At 40.6% G+C, this 24,160-nt stretch overlaps 1 protein-coding gene across 1 annotated transcript; it reads left to right on the forward strand.

Annotated features, from left to right (window-relative positions):
• The first annotated feature begins 1,756 nt into the window (after window positions 1–1,756).
• LOC144083953 (neuronal membrane glycoprotein M6-b-like) lies at window positions 1,757–23,713 on the forward strand. The gene is made up of 7 exons (XM_077612171.1): window positions 1,757–2,155; window positions 16,087–16,273; window positions 17,278–17,437; window positions 17,867–18,035; window positions 19,602–19,675; window positions 19,752–19,817; window positions 21,142–23,713. Exons 1-7 carry the CDS (start codon window positions 2,086–2,088, stop codon window positions 21,292–21,294), a joined length of 879 nt encoding a protein of 292 aa, XP_077468297.1. The 5' UTR covers window positions 1,757–2,085; the 3' UTR covers window positions 21,295–23,713.
• The last annotated feature ends 447 nt before the right edge of the window (window positions 23,714–24,160 follow it).

Here is a 24,160-nt window from a genome sequence, read left to right on the forward strand (position 1 = left end):
ATGTGAGCATGACATAATTACAAATGTACATTTGAGATACGGAAACATCATCAGAGACCGCAATGGTCCCTAATAGATGTGTAAACATATGAATGTCTGCTTATACAACACTCAATGAGAATAGATAAACAAGAGTCCTTTGTTTACACGGAAAGATCCGGTTTCAGGATCATTCTCATGTCAAACACGTATTGTGAGGGTTGACCCTCTTTGCATTGGCTACACATGGCGTACAAGCGGGTGTTGCTTTCAGCCCCGTGGCCAAACACACCCTCTAAATGCCTTGTACGTGTCAAGTCGACCTTTGTGGTGTCTGATATTTGTCAATGTTTTTGAGGGATGCACATTTATATGGATGGATGTTAAAGGGGGGGCTCGATAGAGTTGTTTGCCTGAAATCGGGCCACGTGGGGGCCCAAGCTAAAACCATAAGAGGATTCAAAACAGATGGTGTCCTATTGTCTCAGGATTTCTTTATTATGATTGGAAAATGGGGCGAATTATGGAGTTAAAGCAGCCCTCGCATCAGCATCCTTTGAGGTAAACAAGGCTGGTCCTCTAAAGTCGAGCGTGTGCCACCTGACGATCTGATTGGTCAATCGTGACGTCGCACCACGTCAGTCTAACTAAAGCTCTTTCTATGCCCCAATTTATACTCGGAAAGCACAAGATTTGCTCGTCTCTCTTCCCTCCGTGATTTTTTTTTGTCTCACCAGATGGAGAGGGGGCAGCGAGGCTGTTAGTGTGTCTGTGGGTGTGTGTGTGTGTGCGTGTTTGCGTGCACTTGTGTATGTGTGTTTTCACGCATGGATACACGTGAGTTTGCATATTTACAGCTTTTGCACATTTGGCCGTCATGCCCTGCATAAACAACCCCCACTAAGAATTAAAAAAAACATTTAAGTTCATTTACTGGTTTCCATTGACAGCGACAGACATCCAATCCATTTGAAACGACGGGGCTGGCAATGAATACTAATTTTTATGTGCCAAGGAGGGCGATAAAAGTCTAATCGATTTGAACTGAATGTTCTTAGATGAAACGGATTGGACGTCTACCGCCGCCGATGGCTGCCATTTAGTTACTGAAACGATGAGAGGCGAGAACGCAATTTAGGGACCGCAAATTCCAGCCATCCGTCCAAGCTGGCCAACCCATTTTGCACGTGTAGACTAGACCAGCGAGAGAGAGGAAGAGAGCGAGAGCGAGAGAGGAAGAGACACCGAGAGCGAGAAAGGTAGAGAGAGAGAGGTAGAGGAACAGAGGTAGAGAAAGAGAGGGTTAGAGAGAAAGAGCGAGAGAGAGAGAAAGAGCGAGAGCGAGAAAGGGAGAGAGTGAGTGAGAGAGAGAGAGAGAGAGAGAGGTAGAGGAACAGAGGAAGAGAAAGAGAAGGGCAGAGAGAAAGAGCAAGAGAGTTAGAAAAAGAGCGAGAGGTAAAGAGAGGTAGAGAAAGACAGAGACGTAGAGAAAGAGCGAGAGAGTTAGAGAAAGAGCGAGAGAGGTAGCGAGGGAGAGGTAAAGAGAGGTAGAGAAAGATAGAGAGAGGTAGAGAAAGAGCGAGGGAGAGGTAAAGAGAGGTAGAGAAAGATAGAGAGAGGTAGAGAAAGAGCGAGGTAGAGAAAGAGAGGCAGAGAAAGAGCGAGAGAGTTAGAGAAAGAGCGAGAGAGGTAGCGAGGGAGAGGTAAAGAGAGGTAGAGAAAGATAGAGAGAGGTAGAGAAAGAGCGAGGTAGAGAAAGAGAGAGAGTGAGAGAGGTAGAGAAAGAGCGAGAGAGATAAAGAGAGGCAGAGAAAGAGAGAGAGCGAGAGAGGTAGAGAAAGAGCGAGAGAGATAAAGAGAGGTAGAGAAAGAGAGAGAGCGAGAGAGGTAGAGAGAGGTAAAGAGAGACCGCAAGAGAAGGAGAGAGAGAGAGAGAGAGAGAGAGAGAGAGAGAGAGAGAGGCGAGAGAGGTAGAGAGAGAGAGAGGGGTAGAGAGAGAGAAGCGCGCGAACATCAAGTCCCCACACAGGCAGGCAGCGATCCATCATCGTTATACCGTAAGCCCCCGAGTGCCACTATAGGAGCCCACAAAGCCCAGCTTTGATCATGGATGGAACAAAGCCGACCATGGACTCCAACGCGGAGGAGACTCAAGACGAAGGCCAGGAGAGCAAAGGTAGGCTCGCAATGCCACCGCCACCGCCACCGCCGCTCCTTCTTTGCGCATTTGCTACATTCCTTTGCGCCAACCTGAGCCCCGTCGAACCCGCTCGCTATGGATTCACACTCCGAACAATAGCCGCGCCATCTCAATTTCAAACGGGCAAAAGCCAAGGCGAGGACCTTCTTGTTCACACTGCTTTCGGTGCACATTTGCTGCTTTAGTTACCCTTTCGCACATTTTCACTCGATGGGTGGTACAGGCGTGCACTCGTGCGCGTGCACGCCGGCCGTTTTCCCCCCTAAACACAATTCATGATGATTAGAAATCGGCGTTTTCAATGCGAGGCTCCGTCATTTTCATGCAAGCCTTGATTTTTTTGAAGGCTTCTGCTCTAGCCTGCATGGTGGTCGCGAAAAAAGTCGCGCTCTTGACGCAGAGGCTGGGTCCGAGGGTAGCAGACACAAGCGCATCCCTCGTTAAAAATCCACCTAAAAGCTTCCTTAAAAAGCGGAATGATGCTTCCCATTGCTATTTTGTTGCATGTACACGTGCGTTTATGCGAGGAGATCCATTGAATGCATGAAATCTGCTCAAGCTGATTCTGCTTCTCCATCTTTGTGTCGCTGGTGAAGGTGTGTCTGTGGAGGATGAACAGCCCCCACCTCCCCTATGCCCCACTACCACTATATACTACTCATTTGCAAATACTAGTATGCCTCTGCAACAATGGCTGTGTCTGGAATCAATGTTATTTTTTTTTACTGTAGAGAGCACCATGCATATTTTTTTGGGGTAATAGAAGCTGTTACAGGAACTAAATATTGTAGCATGTTTCTATAACTAAATTGTGCTAAATCACATAATTTCAGTGGGGAAATATCAGATCTCTCCAATACAAAAATGTCCCAAAATTTAGAAACTGTGGTTGGAACCTTGTTTTTTAGATTTTTGACCGACCTAGATTTACTCAATTTACCAATTGTCTTTCCCAAGGGAAATGAATTGAAATGTTATTAATTCATTCCAGATATCCTGGTCTTAAAAACAGTATGTTCCGTATTTTCTCGCCTATAGGCCATATTTGTAACTCAAAAAATGATGACTGAATCAAGGGTACGGTTTATATGCACTCAAGACTTGCTATACTCTTTTTCACCAGTAGATGTCGGCAAAGTAACATTTACTATTTGTTGGTTATTTTCTGTTTTGCAGTAAGAAAACAACCATTGCTGGATGAATTAATTCCTTATGATATTGATCCTAATAGTATGCTTTTGATTCATTCATACAGTATCTCAACACCACATGTGATGATTTTTATTAAGATTTTCCCTTCAAAGTGACAGATTTGTACTCCCTATTAAAACCATGAATATGGAGGGGAAAATTGTGAATTTTGGGCCGGCTTATACGAGAGAAATTGTAAAATTCGGCAATTTTAAGGGTGCGGCTTATACGCGCGGGCGTCTTATATGCAAGTAAATGCAGTAAATAAATTAACAGGTTTCATGAAGTGTAATCACGTTATGGATTGAATCAGTGTATTGGGTATCTGCCTTTAAGGGTCGTGTTCTATTAAGTGACACCGGGTGCTTACGCCAGCTGTGGTTACCATTTTCCATACAGATCAGTGTGAAAGTCTACACGCTTCTTGTGAGTGGTTTTATTTTGTTTTTGTTTGGGACTGTCCCTCAATTTATGTGGTTCAGTTGTCCTTCCATCAAGATTGCCTTGCAAACCACATTCAAAGCTGCCTGAGGTCATTTGGATGATTTTCTTTCAAATACATGCAATCTGTTTGAAAGTAAGTGCTGCAAACATGGCTGTAAGCTGAGAACAAGTAAATTCTGAATCTATGAGTGATAGGCAGAAACTTTTTTGGACTGATTTTTGAAGTTTTTGCTTAAGGTGGATTTGGATCGAGTTGAAACTGTTGTCAATGCTTTGGTTTTCCATTTTAGCAAGAACCAATACACCTGTAATGTGCACATTTCCTGGATCCTATAAAGCACACAACAAAATGGCAATGTTCGTTAAACTACCTAAAAATTAGGACATTAAAAAAATAAAAATAATTTCATGGCAGACAAATGGAGACCTATTATGCGGACCCCCGTCCACCACTTATTGGAACATCTTAAAATGTGCGACACGAGATATGCAGACAAGAATTCCTATTGATAATTTCAAAAGGATAAAAATACACTACTGTTATGCTGCAGACTCAAATAAACTCATAAACTCTGTCTTCTCCTTCAGAATTGTATTCGTGTTTAGTGTGTTCAAACATACACAATTGTGTTAACAGACGAAACATGCTAAACGCATTAGCATCAACGCTAACAGTAGTGTGATTAGCAGTCAGCATGAATTCGTCTACAAAATCCCAACACTACCGTTTTTACCTTTTTAAAAAGCCTTTTTACATATAGGTCACTGACTATCATTTCTGCAATTGTGAAATTGAAAGCATGGATTGCTAAGAGCATCTCTTCTCAGCTGTGATGATTTAAGTTGGAGAAGCGCAGGGTGTCCCTCCACTCTGATGGTTTAAAAACCCATTACGTCATACAAGGCATGCCACCACATACCCTGGCCAAGCTCTCATGGGAGCCACTCGGTCAGCATCAGCTGGCCGAGCTTGTTTGAAGCCTCAGCGCGAGGATGGCGGTCAAATTCGGAAAGACTAGTTAACCCCCAGAATTCTTTAACTTTACGCAAGGTGCGCTTCCCGTCCAGTACTCCAGGTGGGATGTTGCCCAACTGAATGCACCCACGTGGCTTCCCTGAAATAGATTATAGACTGGCCTATTTGTGTAATCATTGGTGAATTTGCCTTTTGACATCTGGAATGCTACCACGAGCTTATAGCATCCAATAAGACGCTGAAGATTTGCAGTTGGGGCCAAAAGACGTGAGCGCTCGAGTAAGGAGCTTTTGTTGCCGGACGCCAGCTGCTTTGGCTCCAAATCATGGTATAAACTGCAGAGGGTGATGTTCAGGTACGATGAAAAATAAAATAATTATACAGTTGCTGATGCACTTTGTGCAAACGAACCAAACAGGCAGAAAATGAAAACAATCATCAGGAATATGCAAATGTTCATGCAGAACTAACCGTTGCACTAGATAGTCAACCAAATCGGAATTAAGCACTCTTGCCAACTCTCATTTGGCCACGCCCAATTTAAAATTATGCAGCATCTGCGGTAATTGTTTTTATTTTTAATATAAATCTGGAGACAACAGCAAAATGAATGTAAGCATTGGTTTCAGTTTATCAAGTCTTTTGCATACCTGTCAACCTACACGTTTTTTGATCATTTCAAATTGTGTACGCCACATGTGTCAAAGTGGCGGCCCGGGGGCCAAATCTGGCCCGCCGCATCATTTTGTGCGGACCGGGAAAGTAAATCATGAGTGCCGACTTTCTGTTTTGGGATCAAATTAAAATGAAGAGTATAGATGTATATATTAAATTTCCTGATTTCCCCCTTTTAAATCAATAATTGTCATTTTTAATCCATTTTTTCTGTGTTTTTAGTTCAAAAATCATTTTGTAAAATCTAAAAATATATTTAAAAAAGCTAAAATAAACAATGTTTTAGATGTTTAAAAAACTGGATATTCAGGCCCTTTAATCCAGTTCATTTAATCCATTTATTAAAAAAAATATATATTATATCTAAACTGGTCCAGCCCACGTGAAATCAAGTTGACGTTAACGCGGCCCGCGAACCAACCAGAGTCTGACACCCTTGGTGTACGCCATATAACAATTGTACGGGATTTTTTTACGTATTATTGAAAAACGATCTCGTTTTACCCATTTCGGCTCTAATTCAGATCGTCTCGGTCACTGGTAACCGACAAAAACGTCATCGTTGACTCCTAATTTTGCCATACTTTAAGCTTGCTGATGCAAGCAATGTACCGAGACAGTCAATCTGTCAGCGTCATACAGCGACATATACAGAATCTTGAATTTAGTGCATACTGATTGGGCACCCCGTCCACTTTGGAGATAATTTTAGACTTTTAAGTGTGCCCTGTGTGAGTTAATATGTGCTGCGTTGCATTTGTATGGTTTATGATCACTTAATAAGGGGAGCAATTGATCAAGGTTGATAGGTATGCTTTTGGTTTGGTTACATCTGACAATTATTCTATTTGAAGATTTTAGCATAGTCCCCCATGTCTTAGATGTCACTTTCTTTCTATGAGATTCAGTTTGATTGCATTCCGTTTGATGAGTGAAAGCAAAAATCCCCTTGAAACCCCCATGAGGATGTGTTTTCCTAGCACTTTATGCAAAGCGACGCTTCCTTGCCGCTCTCACTTTAGATGCTCAGGTCAGAACTTGGAGTGAGATTACGTCATTGTCTGGAGGGCAGAAAAGTGCTACGCGGAAAGATAAAGACTGCTCCTTTTTCCCCCAACAGTCCTGTCTAAAAAATATTTTAAAAAAATATTAGGCAATCTGGGAAGAACACAATACACTGTGATTATAAAGATATTAACTTTGGGATTGCCTTACACGATAAAAGGTCGAGGAAGAAAAAGGTCAACTTTTGTTTGATGGCAATCTGTCAGGTGCCAGCCCTGACATTTGGTTTGTGTTGCGGATAAACATTGAATTCTTGTCATCCTTCACAGATCTAATTTAATAGTAAAAATGACAAATACTTCATTACTCCACTAATATTTAACCATTTTCAGCTATTGGTACTTAACTGAAATATTCCTTTATCTTTATTGTATGTAAATTACTGTAGATTTATACTGCATCATTTGTCAAAATAACTTCTGGGATAACCCCAAGTCATTAAAAAGAAAAAAAAACAATAAATTTAACGGCAGTTGAGATTTTTATTAATGGCTTGATTAAATTTTGAGGAATTATGAGGCAGATAAAGCTATAACAGCAGAAACATTCATGCTTCATTGAACAATGACCATCAAGATCTTTCTTAAAAGGTCTTTTTTAAGAGAGCTTTTTGAAATGATCAATGAATAATCGGTGGTGAACGGGTTTGAGAAGCGCTGGAGAAAATGGAGAGATAATACAAATGATGAGAGGAAGCCTGTTTACCTACACAACGGCCCCATCTGGGGGTGATGAGTCGTAAACAGAAAAAAACAGGGTCACGTGATTTAGCTGTGTCCGTAAAAGTAGAAGATTTCAATGCTGGTGAGTGGTTAGCGTGTCGGCCTCACAGTGGTGGATGGTTCGATCCCAGGTGGGTCATCACTGTGGAGTTTGCATGTCTAGGCTTGCAGGCTTGTTGGATACTCTACATCACGTGTCAAAGTGGCGGCCCGGGGGCCAAATCTGGCCCGCCGCATCATTTTGTGTGGCCCGGGAAAGTAAACCATGAGTGCCGACTTTCTGTTTTAGGATCAAATTAAAATGAAGAGTATAGATGTAGTATATTACATTTCCTGATTTTCCCCCTTTTAAATCAATAATTGTAATTTTTTAATAAAATTTTCTGTGTTTTTAGTTCAAAAATCATTTTGTAAAATCTAAAAATATATATTAAAAAAAGCTAAAAAAAAACATTGTTTTAGATCTACAAAAAAACTGAATATTCAGGGCTTTTAATGCAGTTCTTTTAATCCATTTATTTAAAAAAATCTAAATATTATATCTAAAATGATCCGGCCCACGTGAAATCAAGTTGACGTTAAAGCAGCCCGCGAACCAACCCGAGTCTGACACCCTTGCTCTACATCGCCTCTAGGTATGAGTATGAATAGTTGTTTGTCTCATTGTGCCTTTTGATTGGCTGGCCACCAATTCAGGGTGTCCCCTGGCTGGGACCCATCCCACTTGTTGGCAAATTTGGGGGTGGTTTCTTTTTTTCCAGTAAGAAAGCTATAGTAAATTGGCAGATTAATATGTTTCAAAGATGTCAGCTTTGTGAAAATGTAAACTATCTGAATCAGGGGATAAAACTGGATAACAGAACTTTTTAAATTTTCTTTAAATAAAAGTTGAATTGAACAACTGCTTCCTTTCCTCGAGGTCGCATTCTTCGGGACGATGTAATCAAATAGACGACAGGCATCCAAATTATTCAGTGTTTAAAATAGACTGCACCATGAACCAACTCCTGCAAATCAGCGTGCATCTGATTATTTCAGCATATTCCAACCTTCACCTACTGTATCCCCCCCGCCCCCAAAGCCTGAAGCTATGAGTGAGGTCACTGAAGCACGTGAAAGCCGTCGCACAAGGAGGCAGAAGCTTGTGTATCTCTCATTTTAAGACATTTGCCCAAAGCGTGCTGTCAGATTCCATCTGGATATGTGTGTGTCTATGTGTGTGTGTGTGTGTGTTTGTGCGTACGCGTTATGCTTTCATTTGTTTACGTGCCAATGACCACGGGTACTTGAAAAGGGGGAAAGCTCTATTTTTACATGCGTATAGTGCGCTGTGTTCACATTTAACCGGCTCATCTGCCCTGTGACCACATTAAATGAACACGCTTTCTCAGGACATAACCTATGCGTCCAAATTGGACTGTTGCTTTCACATTTGCGCAGAATAGAGAGCAGTAAAGTTGCACATTGTTCAGTCCCCAGTCTGATGTGAGATATGAATAGCCGTGTGACAGGTTGGCACAGCGTGTGTTGTTCTCGAGTGACGTCACATTCCACTGGCCTTCCTCCATCACTTATTCTGATTTTTTTCCCCTAGTGGAAGCTAGTAGGAATGATCGTTGGTCATTAAGTAGAAATTCATAGAGCGCGTTATTTTCGGTAAGAATGCCGGACAGTACATTTCCTCAATTGCATCACAAGGTGGCTACGGAATTCTTTCAAATCTGAGAGATTGGCACGTCAGCCAATTTGGTTGCGTCATTGCTGAGCACTCGGATGGTTGCCACAGCACAACTTGTGGCCAGGGGGGGTATTTTGAATTTTCATGGAGGAAAACTGAAGCGAATATCATCCACTCTACTTGAGCCTACCCCAAGGGGTGAAAGGCTGAATAAGAGACAAAAGACAAGAGTGCTAAAGTCACATGTTTTCACGCAGGGCTGCACTCAATGCGTCTTGAATGTGCGGCTGCAGGTATGGAATTGGTTCGTGTATAAAACGCCAGCACAAATGCCGGCCTATTGAACTTAAAGGGCTTTTTTTGGGCAGTCATGCAGCAATTTTCTGTGTAAAACCTCTTATTCGAGCTAAAATGAGGTACTTTTATAGATGATCTGATTTTAGCTATAATAACCTCCAATTTCTGGTTAATACAGTGCAATATAGATTGGATGTGGTCATCTTCCTGGGAAAGAATCCTTCTGCTAAGATCCTACCTAAGGTGTTTCTTCACACCGTTTTTAATATTATTTTATGTTCAGTTGTGGTCAAAAGTTTACATACACTTGTCATGGCTCTCTTGAGTTTCCAGTTATTTCTACAACTTGGATTTTTCTCTGATAGAGTGATTGGAACAGATACTTCTTTGTCACAAAAAACATTCTTGAAGTTTGGTTCTTATATGACTTTATTATGGGTGAACAGAAAAAAAGTGATCAAATCTGCTGGGTCAAAAATATACATACAGCAGCGCTAATATTTGATAACATGCCTCTTGGACATTTTCACTTCAATTAGGCGCTTTTGGTAGCCATCCACAAGCTTCTGGCAAGCTTCTGGTTGAATCTTTGACCACTCCTCTTGACAGAATTGGTGCAGTTCAGTTAAATTTGATGGCTTTCTGACATGGACTTGTTTCTTCAGCATTGTCCACAAGTTGTCAATGGGGTTTAAGTCAGGACTTTGGGAAGGCCATTCGAAAACCTTAATTCTAGCCTGATTTAGCCATTCCATTACCACTTTTGATGTGTGTTTGGGGTCATTGTCCTGTTGGAACACCCAACTGCGCCCAAGACCCAATCTTCGGGCTGATGACTTTAGGTTATCTTGAAGAATTTGAAGGTAATCCTCCATGCTGAGCTCCTTTGACTTTCCCATTGTAGCGTTTGTGGGCGTTTGCATCCAATGAGCCCTATTTACATGGCCTCAGAGAAGTCACCAGCTGTAGTCACTCATAATCACTCACAAGAAGTTAAGAGGCCATGCTATGAAGCTCATTTCACTGACACAACTTTCTAAGTAACCAAAATTGCTAATTCTTGTTGCTGTATGTATATTTTTGACCCAGCAGATTTGATCACTTTTTCTGTTAACCCATAATAAAGTCATAAAAGAACCAAACTTCATGAATGTTTTTTGTGACAAAGAAGCATCTGTTCCAATCACTCTAGCAGAGAAAAATCAGAGTTGTAGAAATAACTGGAAACTCAAGAGAGCCATGACATTATGTTCTTGACAAGTGTATGTAAACTTTTGACCACAATTTCAATTTGTGAAATGCTAGCCACTCAAGATCATTTTGGGTGAGTGACCCCTCATTTGTGACCCTTCCCAAAGTTTCCTATTATAAATGTTTGGGGTTTCTAGCCTTTTTTTCTAGCCTAGGCTGTAATTCTCTTTCGAATGTGAGTGTGTAAAGCCCTTTGAGACTTTTGTTGTGATTAATAAAGGAACATAAAAACTTAATCTGACTTTCTGGCTTGTAAACGCCAATCAACATTTTATTCCTTCTGGTTTGTGTGCCCCGATCACCCAAGGGGCAGTAGACTAAGGTAGAGCTATTAATATAATGTAGCAAGAAGGGTTTTACAAGTACGTGACCCAGTAAGCTGCAGTTATAGTAGTCACTTTTGATAAAGATGAATTAATATATGCCTGTAAGTATTGTTTTTCTGCCTACATATGTTGCGGCACCTGTGTTGAAATGAATGTTTAAAGCACGTGTGTGTCAAAGTGGCGGCCCGGGGGCCAAATCTGGCCCGCCGCATCATTTTGTGTGGCCCGGGAAAGTAAATCATGAGTGCTGACTTTCTGTTTTAGGATCAAATTCAAAGGAAGAGTATAGATGTATATTCAATGTCCTGATTTCCCCCCTTTTAAATCATGGATTGTAATTTTTTAATCATTTTTTTCTGTGTTTTTAGTTCAAAACTCATTTTGTGAAATCTAAAAATATATTTAAAAAAGCTAAAATAAACATTGTTTTAGATCTATAAAAACTGAATATTCAGGCCCTTTAATCCAGTTCTTTTAATCCATTTACTTAAAAAAATCTAAATATTATATCTAAAATGGTCCGCTAGTTTTATAAGTTCCAAAAGTCAACAATTTCCTAACCACTGCTACATTTATCATTTTTTTAACCACTCATATTTACACTCAAAAGTCATTTTTCAAGAGTAGAGAATCAAGCTAAACAGCTTTCACTATTTTTCCTCACTTCATTGCAAAAGTTACCCATTGTTGTTGGTATTTTTGGCTCCCTGTGTGAGAGAATCAAAGAGAAGGGGGAATAGAAGAAAGAGTAGAAGCAGTTGATGAGCTCAATGCTACCACTGAACTGGGTCGTGGGTACCAAGTTGCTATGGCAACCGGTGCTTGCCGGGCCCTTAGGCAAAGAGATGCTCTTTTTATGGAGAACATGTCAAATCTTGTGACTCCTCACTGTGCTTGCCATCCAAAATTGCCAAATGCCAAGGCAAGTTTCTTTTCATACCGTAGCTAAACATCCTTTAGTCAATTTTCTACAGCTTCCCCCTCAAAGTCACGGGTAAATGTAGCTTATTCCCCAAGCACGTCTTTATACTCTATAATACATTTTGTACGGTCTTTATTAAAACTAAGAAAAAAAAGTATTTTTTTATATTTTAATGTCAAAAGGTTGAGCTTTCTCTTTCTAAGCATGGTATGCTTTTCCTATACATTAAGTACAATTTGCAAATGAATGTAGTCACTTAGCTAAATCAACTGAAAAACAAAAACCTTGTCTATTTCTTAAAAAATAAAAATAAATAAAAGCACTGTTGCCTGTTGCAAAAATAATCCACTCGAACCCCAATAACATTTCTGATATTAGAAATACACTGAATAGTAAATTTTCCACAGTTTGCTTATTATAAATTGATATAAAATGCACATCCATGTGCAGTTCTTCCCCATTTAATTGATTGCATCTCTTCTCCTTTGTTTTCTGCCTATCAATTCTGCTTTATAGAATCTCACCACATCCTTCCAGATCATTAACATATACAGTAGCGTCTAGGTTGTACTAATCTAGAAGAAAATCTCAATCTAGCCCAGAGCCTTCCTTGTTACTAGGTCATTGTACGACTGCTGACTTGATGTACGGTGTAGGAAGCGGCACATTGAATAGCAACATATGGACTGAGCCAGCCAGTCACGGTAAGTAGAATGTAGGCTGGTGGTCCTATTTCACACTGGGGGCAAAGAAAGGAGCATGTAGCGAGATGGCAGAATTCAGCGAGGTGTAACGCTGACCTCAGACTGTCACCTCAATTCACTTCTAATGAATACTCCATTGATTTCCATTAGGCCGGACCACTCTGGCCTGTCTGTTTCCTATTAGAGGGCTTTTAAAACCACTTCCACCAGTTGACCGGATAGTGTGAGTGTGTTGAAAAGAAGCTTGGGAAGGAACAGAAAGCCAACATGTATTACAAAAAACTCAAAAGTTTGGATTTGCCTCCGAGTCCTTCTGAAATGAATGGATGGAATGGATGGAATGGATGGGATGAATCATCCCAATGGCTTTGTTGTTGTTTATAGAATATTTTGACCTGGATTAGACTGTACACGGTCGATTGGTTGCCATTTTTTTGGTCACCGATCTTTTGGTCGCCGGTCTTTTGGTCGCCTGGAAGGTAAGTGATAATTACCATTTAAATCGTTGCTCAAGTTCCCTAAATACAAACTGCGAATTACTATTTAGTCATACTTAATGCCCTAGTAATTATTAGGCTAGAGAAAAGCTCCAAATTTCCTGGACTTTTATTGTTTTTTGTTGGAGAACTTAAGACCCTGACGGACGTAGCTTCTTAAAGGGACAACGCATGTACATACAAACTCTTATACACTCACACGTCGGCTCAGTGAAACTGCTCATGGTCATTGTTGGCTTTTATTGATGCGTAGACCGTGTTGTTTTACCTTGTTTTGTCGCTGGTCTTTTGGTCGTCGGTCTTTTGGTCGCCGGTCTTTTGGTCGCCCGTTGTCGCGGTCGGGGCGACCAAAAGACGGCGACCAAAAGACTGGCAACCAATCGACCGCACACGGGATTAGACGAGCTGGTGAGATTGGAAGTTGGAAGCAAGATGGGGTGTAAATGTACAACCTGCATCGTCATCTATAAGTCTACCCCCAACACCCTCCCTCCGGTTTTGCCCTGATTCTGAGTGCTGCCTTTTTCACTCATCCTTCCAATCAACCCGCCTCTTCATTAACATTAACGGCATTTGAATCTATTATGCAACAAACTTCTTCCCTCATTACGCAATCAAGAGTCTTCATCATGAGCAGCATCCTTTGGAAGGGGAGCATCTTAACTCTGTGATTTAATCCAGCATCGAATCACAAGGTTTAAAGATGGCCGTAACCCCAACATCCTAAATATCGCAACATAAGAACAAAAAAGCACTTCTACATAAATACACTTGTTAATTTAAATGAAGGATAATGACAATAATGCGCCAAACTGGAAAACCAAAGTGCACGTGTACATCCGTACAGATGACAAGACAAAGTACAATAACACTAGCAAGCATGTTCCAAAAAATGCTTTATTCAAAGCGATCTAACCGGAGTACAAATCCACAAATTATCTCTTTTTTTTTTTCCTTCATGGTGGTCAGACATATTTTTGCTCAGCCTACTTACAGTCAAATGATCTGCAACCAAACCAAGGTTTATTTTTTCTGTTTAGAATTTTTCGCCTGTAGTGTTTCGTCATTTTACACACTGTGAAAAACAGTCAATCTCGCACATTTCCAAATCATCTTTGCTTGGCCAGATACACTACAAATGAACTTCCCTTTCTATAGTGTAGGCAAAAATCAATTTGCTCTATTAAACTCATCAATAACAACCACAGTCCCATTGGAGTGTAAATGGTCCCGCTTCAAGCGGTCGATAGAAAACCCTCAAAGGAGAGTCTATAGTTTAAAAGAAGAAAAAACGCTTTCATATATTTACCAAGGTTTTGCAGGAGGGTAGATTATTTCCGATTTCCCACAAACTAATCTTCACATAGGATGGCTGCGACGTGTTTATGTGGATTATTAATTACGTGTAAGACCTGTTATTAGCTTTCCACTGATGGATTGAGTGATAAAATCTGACAGTGGCTTTTAAATCTGGCTTGTGTTGAGTTTTCAATCCAAGTCAATCCAACGAGTTCATTGGATCATCTGCCTTGGATCATCCAATCTTTCTCAGCGGACAATTTTAGCACGTTTTCGGACTCCTAACGTGCGCTCGTGATTGTTGAAAGGATGCTTCGATCCAACAAAGCTAAACGCTGCTTCTGCGTTTGCCAAATGGAACGGGTCGCTATGGAAACGTAGCTCAAAAGACATTTGATTTTATCCCATTTTTCCTTTCTGCCAAACGTCCTGCCTTGCTGGAGGATCTATTTTTAACAAGCTGTTATATAAGAGTTCCCTCCTCCTTGTTTCTCCTCATTCTCTTGACTCTTGGCGTTCATACACAGAGAAAACTGTGATGATTTCGGAGCGCATCAATGCATCACAGCATTTCACAGATAGAACACTCAAGTGCTACTTTTCTGGTGGCCTAGAAAACATCTCCTCTACTTTAAAATCATTTATTTAGCGCCAGGGCATGACTTAATAATGCGCTCTCGTCACAAAAAGCGGAGGGAAAAATCTTTGGAGATGACAAAAGTGAGGAGAGTGTGGCTGTGCAATGGCTTGTTGCTAACATGAAATTCAGCGGCTTAAACTTTAATGTGGTGACAATGCACCTTAATCAAAGCACTCGTATATTCTATCATTTTCACAAAGATGAATGGAAAGAGAATGGCATACCTGTCAACTTCGGCCAATTGCTCCCATTATTAATGATTGCAATTCCCCTTGTTAAGTGATCATAAACCGTACGATTGCAACATGGCACATATTTACTCACATAGGGCGCACTTAAACTTTTTTTAATGCACTAAATTCAAGATTCTTTAGATGTCGCTGTATAATGCTGACAGCTTGACTGTTTAAGTCAGGGGTGTCAGACTTGGGTTGGTACGCGGGCCGCGTTAACGTCAACTCGATTTCATGTGGGCCGGACCATTTTAGATATAATATTTAGATATTTTTTATAAATGGATTAAAAGAATTGGATTAAAAGCCCTGAATATTCAGTTTTTTTATAGATCTAAAACAATGCTTATTTTAGCTTTTTTTTTTTATATATGTTTAGATGTTACAAAATGATTTTTGAACTAAAAACAGAAAAAAAGGATTAAAAAATTACAATTATTGATTTAAAAGGGGGAAAATCAGGAAATTTAATATACATATATACTCTCTTTTAATTTGATCCTAAAGCAGAAAGTCGGCACTCATGATTTACTTTCCCGGGCCACACAAAATGATGCGGCGGACCAAATTTGGCCCCCGGGTCGCCACTTTGACATGTAGTCTGAGTACATTGCTTGCTGACTCGTTATATTTATATAGTGAAAAGGTGGTCAGGTGAAAGGGGAATGCGCATGCGCATACCATGCTTAAAGCATGACAATATTAGCAGTCGTCTGCTACCAGTGACCGAGATTAGAGTCGAAATGGGTAAAACTTGATCAGTTTTATAAAAAAACGTTATTAAAAAAAATTCCCCGACAAAAGTTGCACACATTTTGAAATGATAAAAAATATATAAAATACGGTAAAAAGGTATATGTTAACAGGTATGTAATGGATTTTTTTACAGATTAAGTAAAGATGCGCATGATTAATTAATAATTCATTCAATCTTTGGAAGCCATGTTTTGTATATATTGAATGTGTGTATTTTTTGTTTTGTTTTAGGATGCTTCGAATGCTGCATCAAGTGTCTGGGCGGAGTGCCCTACGCCTCCCTGGTGGCCACCATCCTCTGCTTCTCCGGCGTGGCCCTGTTCTGCGGTTGCGGCCACGTGGCGCTGACCGGCACGCTGACAATGCTGGAAAACCACTTCTCCAGGATCACCAGCGACCACGCCACCCTCACCGTGGTGTAAGTTTCAGCGAGTTAGCAAAAAAGCCACATTTTCCAACTTTGACCCTGCCAAATTTCTGGGGTGTGCAATAACAATGTGCAATATCTTTGATTGTGCAATATTTTAGAAATGACCATGCAACTTTTTATATTACTTATTTATGTTCTTACTGTGAAACGCAGTTTGTGGAGTAGCACCACCAATTTTGTTATATGTGTTACACTCAGCATTTAATCTTAAAACACAGGCAGAAATAATCACAACAGTGATACATTGTTGTTTCTTCAATCCAACTTTATGTAATTTTACCAACACAAAAACCCATAACATACAATTACACCCATATATATATATAGATATATTATCAACACATTAGAACCCAAAAAATAATGTACAATTACACTCGTTCAACATACGACAGAAGTCCTTCTACTATTCAACAGGGCAAACAATGCAATATCACTAACATAACTTCCTTACTATGACCGTTATAGACACGGTACAGGATAATGGCGGCCAAAGGTAGCATGCTAAATGCTATCCATGTTTATGACCCGAGACTCGCACAATCACGCTCGCAATTCAAAAGTAAATAAACATTACCAAACATTATCTCCTTTCTCACACGCTAAACAATGTATATTGCAAACCACCAACTCAACCGGCCTCTACAACAAACAGCATACCTTAAAACACAGGGAGAAATAATCACAACAGTGATACGTTGTTGTTTCTTCAATCCAACTTTACTGTAATGACTAAAAATCTCCCGTGCCTCAAGCTATGTGCTAAGACATCAATAATCAAATACCGATATTCTTTAACACGCCACACACTTGCCATATGGATCAAAGGATCAACAATCGAACACCGATAAACACATCCAATCCAAACTCGTTGTACATTCTCAACACGCAATCGTTAATAAATCAAACACTAGCATGTCGCATGATATGCAGTTGTGTATACTGACAATAAAGGCTTTTGATTTTGATTTGATTTGATTTTTCGATGCCCTCAGCATTCAGATATTCCAGTACATCATCTACGGCATTGCCTCCTTCTTCTTTGTGTACGCCATCGTCCTGCTGGCTGAGGGATTCTACACCACGAGCGCCATCAAGAAAGAGCTGCAGAGTGACTTCAAGACCACCGTGTGTGGACGTTGCATCACCGCCTTTGTACGTCTCTCTCAAAAACACACATTTTACACACACTTGACTGTGACTTGACTACATTTAAGCCCCCGGGGATAACGTTGGCACAGTTTGTCCTTTCTAGCCTGGTTCGCTGATTGCCGCAGATGTCCAATTCGTACTTATAAGGGTAGCCTTTATTAGTGGTGAGGATTCAAGATGAACAAGACGCTCTCTGCTAGCATTGACCCCATTAGAGGTCAGATTCACTTCCACCCGAAATTCGACTCCCAACACGGATTTAAGCCTTTCTGTGCTGCCATCTCCATTTAATTTACCCAAGTTCCCCAGAACGCCTAATGTTGACCCATGCGTCAAGAACTATAGTGAAGCCCCTAATACATATTCATGCTTATGTGTCATTCTCTGAAATCGGCGGCAAGGAGAGAAGACTAATTTGTCTGCTCTTTTCAGTTCATGTTCCTGACCTACATCCTGGCTCTAGCATTCCTCGCCATCTTCGGCTTCACGGCCATCCCGGTCTTCCTTTTTTTCAACATGTGGAACACCTGTGCTGCCTTGAGGTCACCCGAATCCAATATCACCTCGCTGGACTCCATTTGCGTTGATGTCAGGCAATATGGTGGGTGGCGCCGAAACCTTGTCGTCTTATTGCAAGGGTGTCAGACTCGGGTTGGTTTGCGGGCCGTTTTAACGTCGACTTGATTTCACGTGGGCCGGACCATTTTAGATATAATATTCAGATTTTTTTTTTTTTATAAATGGATTTAAAAAACTGTATTAAAAGCCCTGAATATTCAGTTTTTTATAGATCTAAAACAATGTTTATTTTAGCTTTTTTTATATATATTTTTAGATTTTACAAAATGATTTTTGAACTAAAAACACAGAAAAAATGGATAAAAAAATTACAATTATTGATTTAAAAGGAGGAAAATCAGGAAATTTAATATACATCTATACTCTTCATTTTAATTTGATCCTAAAACAGAAAGTCGGCACTCATGATTTACTTTCCCGGTCCACACAAAATGATGCAGTGGGCCAGATTTGGCTCCCGGGCCGCCACTTTGACACGTTTCTTATTGTTAGCAATTAAAATCCAACTTTGAAGCTATAAAGGAATGATATGTCGATATGTATGTAGTATATGTTTTGGCGGCCCGGTGGACGAGTGGTTCGCGCATCGACCTCACAATTCTGAGATCGAGGGTTTGATCGCAGGTTTGGGCTATCTGGTCTGGAGTTTGCATTATCTCCCCGGGCTTGTTTGGGTTTTCTCCGGATACTCCGGTTTCATCTCACATCCCAAAAATAGGAATGCTAGGCTATCTGGTTGAACACTAAATTGCCCCTAGGTTGGTTGTTTGTCTCATTACGCCTTTTGATTGGCTGGCCATCCATTCAGGGTGTACCCCACCTGGTACCCATAGTTAGCTGGGGTCGGCTTCAGCACCCCCCGCAACCCTTGTGAGGGTAAGCGGTACAGAAAATGAATGAATATATATATATATATTAAGGAGGAAAACAGTAGCCAGGGTGATTCATTCATGTGGGTGAGCACAAACGATCGACAAAAAAAAATAACATTACCAAAACCGGAATTCTCTTGCTGTCATAGTGTGTGGATAAAGGGAGGGTGCATTTGTTATTTATTTGCAATTATTCTCACTTAGGGTGCAATAAGCACCCGCGAGATTTATTTCTCACGAGTAGATCTCTTCCTACTCTGCCCTATTTTGCTATTGTTATTTTGAATAGTCATTGGTGTCGGTTTTTGGCCTCAGTGATCGCATCTACGGTTTCGGCAAAAAAAAAAATCATTTGGGTGCATCCCTAATATCCAAATCATTTCGATTTTTACTGTCCCCCAGCTGTTTCGGATGAGTTTTCTATTCAATAGGGCCCAAAAACTACAATGAGATTATGGCTGAATCTCTTTGAAAATCCACTCTAGCTTTATCCCCCCCCCCCCGTGTGTTTGACGGCCAGTTGACTGGACTGTATGTGACCCACATGTGAGCACAGCTGGCCTGGGATCAGATCGGCGGCACGGGCAACCGTGCTCTCTCTCCGCCGCCTAATTGGATTCCCGCTTGAATTTAATTGCGGTCTTTGTTTTCCGTTGCACAAAGAAAAGGGAACGGGAGCCCTAATTTCTCTGTGACTCTGTGCTTTGATCCCACAGGTATTATTCCCTGGAACGCCACACCGGGAAAAGCTTGCGGTGCCACTTTGGGAGACATTTGCAATACCAGTGAGGTAAGATGATGATGTTTTTTTTTCTTATTTGATCTCCATTTTCATCCCCTCAACCTGAATGTGTTTTGGATTGCAGTTCTACTTGTCCTGCCACCTCTACATTGTGGCATTTGCCGGCGCTGGAGCGACTGTCATAGCACTGGTGAGCCGCGCTTGGTTTCTTCCTACGTAGGTTGCCATGGCGCGTTTATCTGTTTCCATAGCAACTCTGGCTCCCTTGGCTCAGTGCATAAAGCCACAGGTTTATATTCTCTCGAGCGGCCCACCTCTTTCTCTGCGTGTGAAGGGTCACTGTTTCTGTTTTTGGATGAGTTTGCTTTTATTTATATTGAAAGCCAAACTTCCTGTATCTGGCAAATGCTGACCCAGTCTTCCCTGGAGATCTTTTGGCTGTGAAACCAAGCTTTTATTGTTAGTTCATGAGCCATAATTAGGAGTTTGGTACATTATTTACAATAAATGAAGCAACCATAAACCTCAAACCACGTTTGCACCATTCAAAAGACTGTAGAACTAAAATGGAAAAAAAAATCATATTGCCCGAATATAAGACGACCCCCTCTTTTTCAAGACTCAAGTTTGACAAAAGACTTTTTGAACGCCCAATTCAATTTTTATACAGAAAATGATGACATCTGAAACATGATTACAATAATATATTCAAGAGAAAAAACATGTTATTTTGCCTCGTTGTAAAAGTGCAAAAACTGTCTATCATATCTTAAAGTGCATTAAAGTGCAATCACTATTGTAAATGAATGGCTTCTGGTTTTGGAAATGGAAATTAACCAATTTACTCTGATAAAACAACATTCACTGAATATCTACCAATTCCAACACGATGACTCAATCGGACGGTACTCGGACGTTTGGTCGCCAGATGTTTGGTCGCCCGGACATTTGGTCGCCGGACGTTTGGTCGCCGGACGTTTGGTCGCCCGGACGTTTGGTCGCCCGGACGTTTGGTCGCCCGGACGTTTGGTCGCCGGACGTTTGGTCGCCGGACGTTTGACAACATGACGTGACATGAGAGTTTACTGTTGAAACCAGCTCTCAAAATTATATTCATGAGAGAGAGTTTAATATCTAAATATTTACTGTTGAAACCAGCTCTCAAAATTATATTCATGAGAGAGAGAGTTTAATATCTAAATATTTACTGTTGAAACCAGCTCTCAAAATTATATTCACCCGGGCGACCAAACGTCCGGGCGACCAAACGTCCGGGCGACCAAACGTCCGGGCGACCAAACGTCCGGGCGACCAAACGTCCGGCGACCAAACGTCTGGCGACCAAACCTCCGGTCACGCAATCGGACAAAAAATTTATGTGAAACTGGCCAATGGTGCAAAAACCAAAAAAAAGTGGAGGGGTTGATTAATCGGCCAACGTAATCTAAGTTATCCAATCCCACTCTATCGGAAATTGTCAATTTCAAGCCTTTTTTTCATTTTATTTTCCCCAGATTCACTATCTGATGATCTTGTCCGCCAACTGGGCCTACCTAAAGAGCGCCGTCTCTACGCATGACTACCAGGACATCAAGACGAAGGACGACCAGGACCTGGAGGCCGAAGCGCGCTCCAAGGAGGGCCAGAACTCCTCCTCCTACTCATAAGGATGGCGACCCCGCTGACAACATTGCCCATCTCCCCCCCCCCCACCAACCTCACGTCTTCAGCCGCCAACCCGCCACATCTTAGCAACCACTAGGCTCCTTCATAAAAGAAAAAAAAATCACATCCCTTAGTTCTAATCAATAGTCTTGCGCCCTCCTGAGTCTCTCTGCTCTTCCCTTCCGCCACGTTGGATAAAGTGGGCGTGCTGTCCCATCAGAAGGGAACAGGAGCGAGGGTCAGGAGGAGCGGCAGGCCGACAGGTCCTTCCAGGGAGAATGGGAGAGCTCGTCCGTCACCTGGAGCTCAACTCCAGTCCACCCATTTCACCAAGAGTCCTGGCTATCGGGGTATGGTGGGTCCGAGGGACCCACCCGACGTGCTAGCCACCCCCGAACCAGCACGGCCTCGACCCACGGCTCCCTGCGGTCCAAATAAACATTGTCTACTGTGGGCGCCCAGCATGGGAAAGCCAGACAGTGAGCAACTTCCTCTCTTTTTTTTGATGTTTTATATGCATATATATATATATGAATATGAATATATTGTGTGAATGTGTGCGAATGTTGTTGTTTTTTAATACTCTCTGAAAATGCCAGGTATTCTTAAAATATTTCTTATGGTTAGGACATTTTTACCCCAATTTTGTGAATCGTTTTTGTTGATGCTCCAAATATTGTCCAAAAAAAAGGAATTTCTTTTATCAAGTTAAGCCAATTCAGGGGATTTTTCATCTGATTTGATTTTTGGGGGGAAACGCTTACCTTCAGGTTACTGACTTGAGATTTTAATGCACTGTCATTCAGATTTTTATTTTTAACCAAAAAGGCAAACATTGTAACGAGTTGTTTTTTTAATTTTTATGTATTAATTCAAAATTCAGACTACAAAATTACCAATTTGCTTACTCATCTAGTCTCATTTCAGATTCTCAACAGGGACAGGTAATGGATTTTTTTTAAATTTTTTAATGTTAAACATGCAGTTAATCTTAACTATGTAGGTCGTCTCTGTTGGTAAACATTTCCCTGAACTTTAATCAAATCCTGATATTTCAGCTATCAACATTATTTTGCTTGCTACGTCTTGAACCGCATTGAAATAAATGTTTTCTAATTGTTACTAAGCAAAGACATGTATTCGAAAAATTGGGGAAAAAACTCCAATTTATGGTTTAACTAAAAAGAAATTAATGCAGGTTGGATATTGACTAATTTTTTCCCCTTCATCTGGTAAAAAAAAAACCCAAAAAGCCATTTATTGACCTGCCAAGCACTAGAAATTAATTGGACGAACTTGATTATATAAAAATAGTTGTCGATTTAGTACTTTAGTACCCTACAAACCTTTAATATCAGCTTTAAAAAAGATGTCCTTTTGTGAAAATCTGTAAATAGTTGTATTTCCCTAAAATATTCGATTGACATGATAAGAATAGTCGACGTTTGATGATTAACCTTCCCCCCAACACATGTACATGTTTCCTTTATATGTTTAAGCACTCAATAATTCTGCTTTTAATTTTACAATTATGTAACAACTGCCAAAATCCGGAGCAGTCATGACACGAAAAATCGAAGTTCATGTGATCTAAACATTTAAAATGTGAAATCATTGCAGTTTTTTGTGATTTATTGATTTTACGTATGGGCCCCTATTTATTTTTTGGGGGGTTCGTTTGAATGAGAAGCCAAAAGCGTGATTCGTCAGTGCAATTGAGTATGTTTGTTTTTCCCTTTTAAGCCTCTCAGATGAACCACGGACTGTTTTTTGGATGTTTACACTCTGAACAAAACAAGTCAGGAATTTTCATACATTCATTTTATAATCCGATATCGTTTCCTATTCATAACCTATACTTGTATGATGGATAACCACTGCTTTAGTCAAGCCGGCCAAAAAGGAAAAAAAATATAATTTGAGGAGATAAAGCATGTCAGTATTGTCCACGTGTGCATCTGTCTATTCTGTATTTGGAAAAGAAATAAGAAAAAGCAAAAAAAAAAAAGCCAACAAAAAAAAAACAGGACTTTATTGCCATGTGTGCTGTTTGATAAAAACACGATGTAAAGGCAAACTTCAATTTCCTATCAGACAATTCATGTCAGGGTGTTGTCGTTTCCTTGTTATTTGCATGAAGGAGACAAGACGGTGTCTTTGCAGTTTTTTCAGGTGATGTGTAGTCATTCGTATGACAACTTTGCTAGGCGGTGTTTTTTCCCCCCACTTCCTCTGCACCCCTATCCTCTTCCCCTTTTCTAAAAAAGGACAAAATATATATCCATTGTACTTTGATGGCAATGTAGTGTATGTAGGTGTTTCCTTATGCTTTTGATTTTAAGTTGGAAATAGTTTTATGACTGCTCTATAGTGATGATTTTTGTAACCTTCTCTAGTAAAACCAGTATTTTTATGATGGTGTCAACGTTCTCTCCTGCCTCTTTCTTGACTTGCCTCTTTAAAGTTTTCTCAAGAATTTCAACTTAAGAAACGTATACACATTTATCAAATAAGCACATCTATTGGAGTGGGAAGCGTATACAGTGGTACCTCGACATACGGTCGTAATCCGTTCCGAGACTGAGATCGTATGTCGAGCTTTTCGTAACTCGAGCGAACGTTTCCCATTGAAATGAATTGAAAACAAATTAATTTGTTCCAACCCTCGGAAAAAACACCAAAAACAGGATATTGGATTGGAAAAAATGTTTTATCTCTTCTAATTCGCCATAATTTGACAAAGTAATAAATAATGAGTGGTTTAATAGTAATAAAATGTGTTTAATAGATGTAAAATTAGACGCATTTCACGGAGGGGAGAGACACCGACATACACGGAGGCGGGGGTGTTCGGGGGGACTTTATCCA

Source organism: Stigmatopora argus, chromosome 1 (genome assembly GCF_051989625.1).
Source record: "Stigmatopora argus isolate UIUO_Sarg chromosome 1, RoL_Sarg_1.0, whole genome shotgun sequence".
Classification (NCBI taxonomy): domain Eukaryota; kingdom Metazoa; phylum Chordata; class Actinopteri; order Syngnathiformes; family Syngnathidae; genus Stigmatopora; species Stigmatopora argus.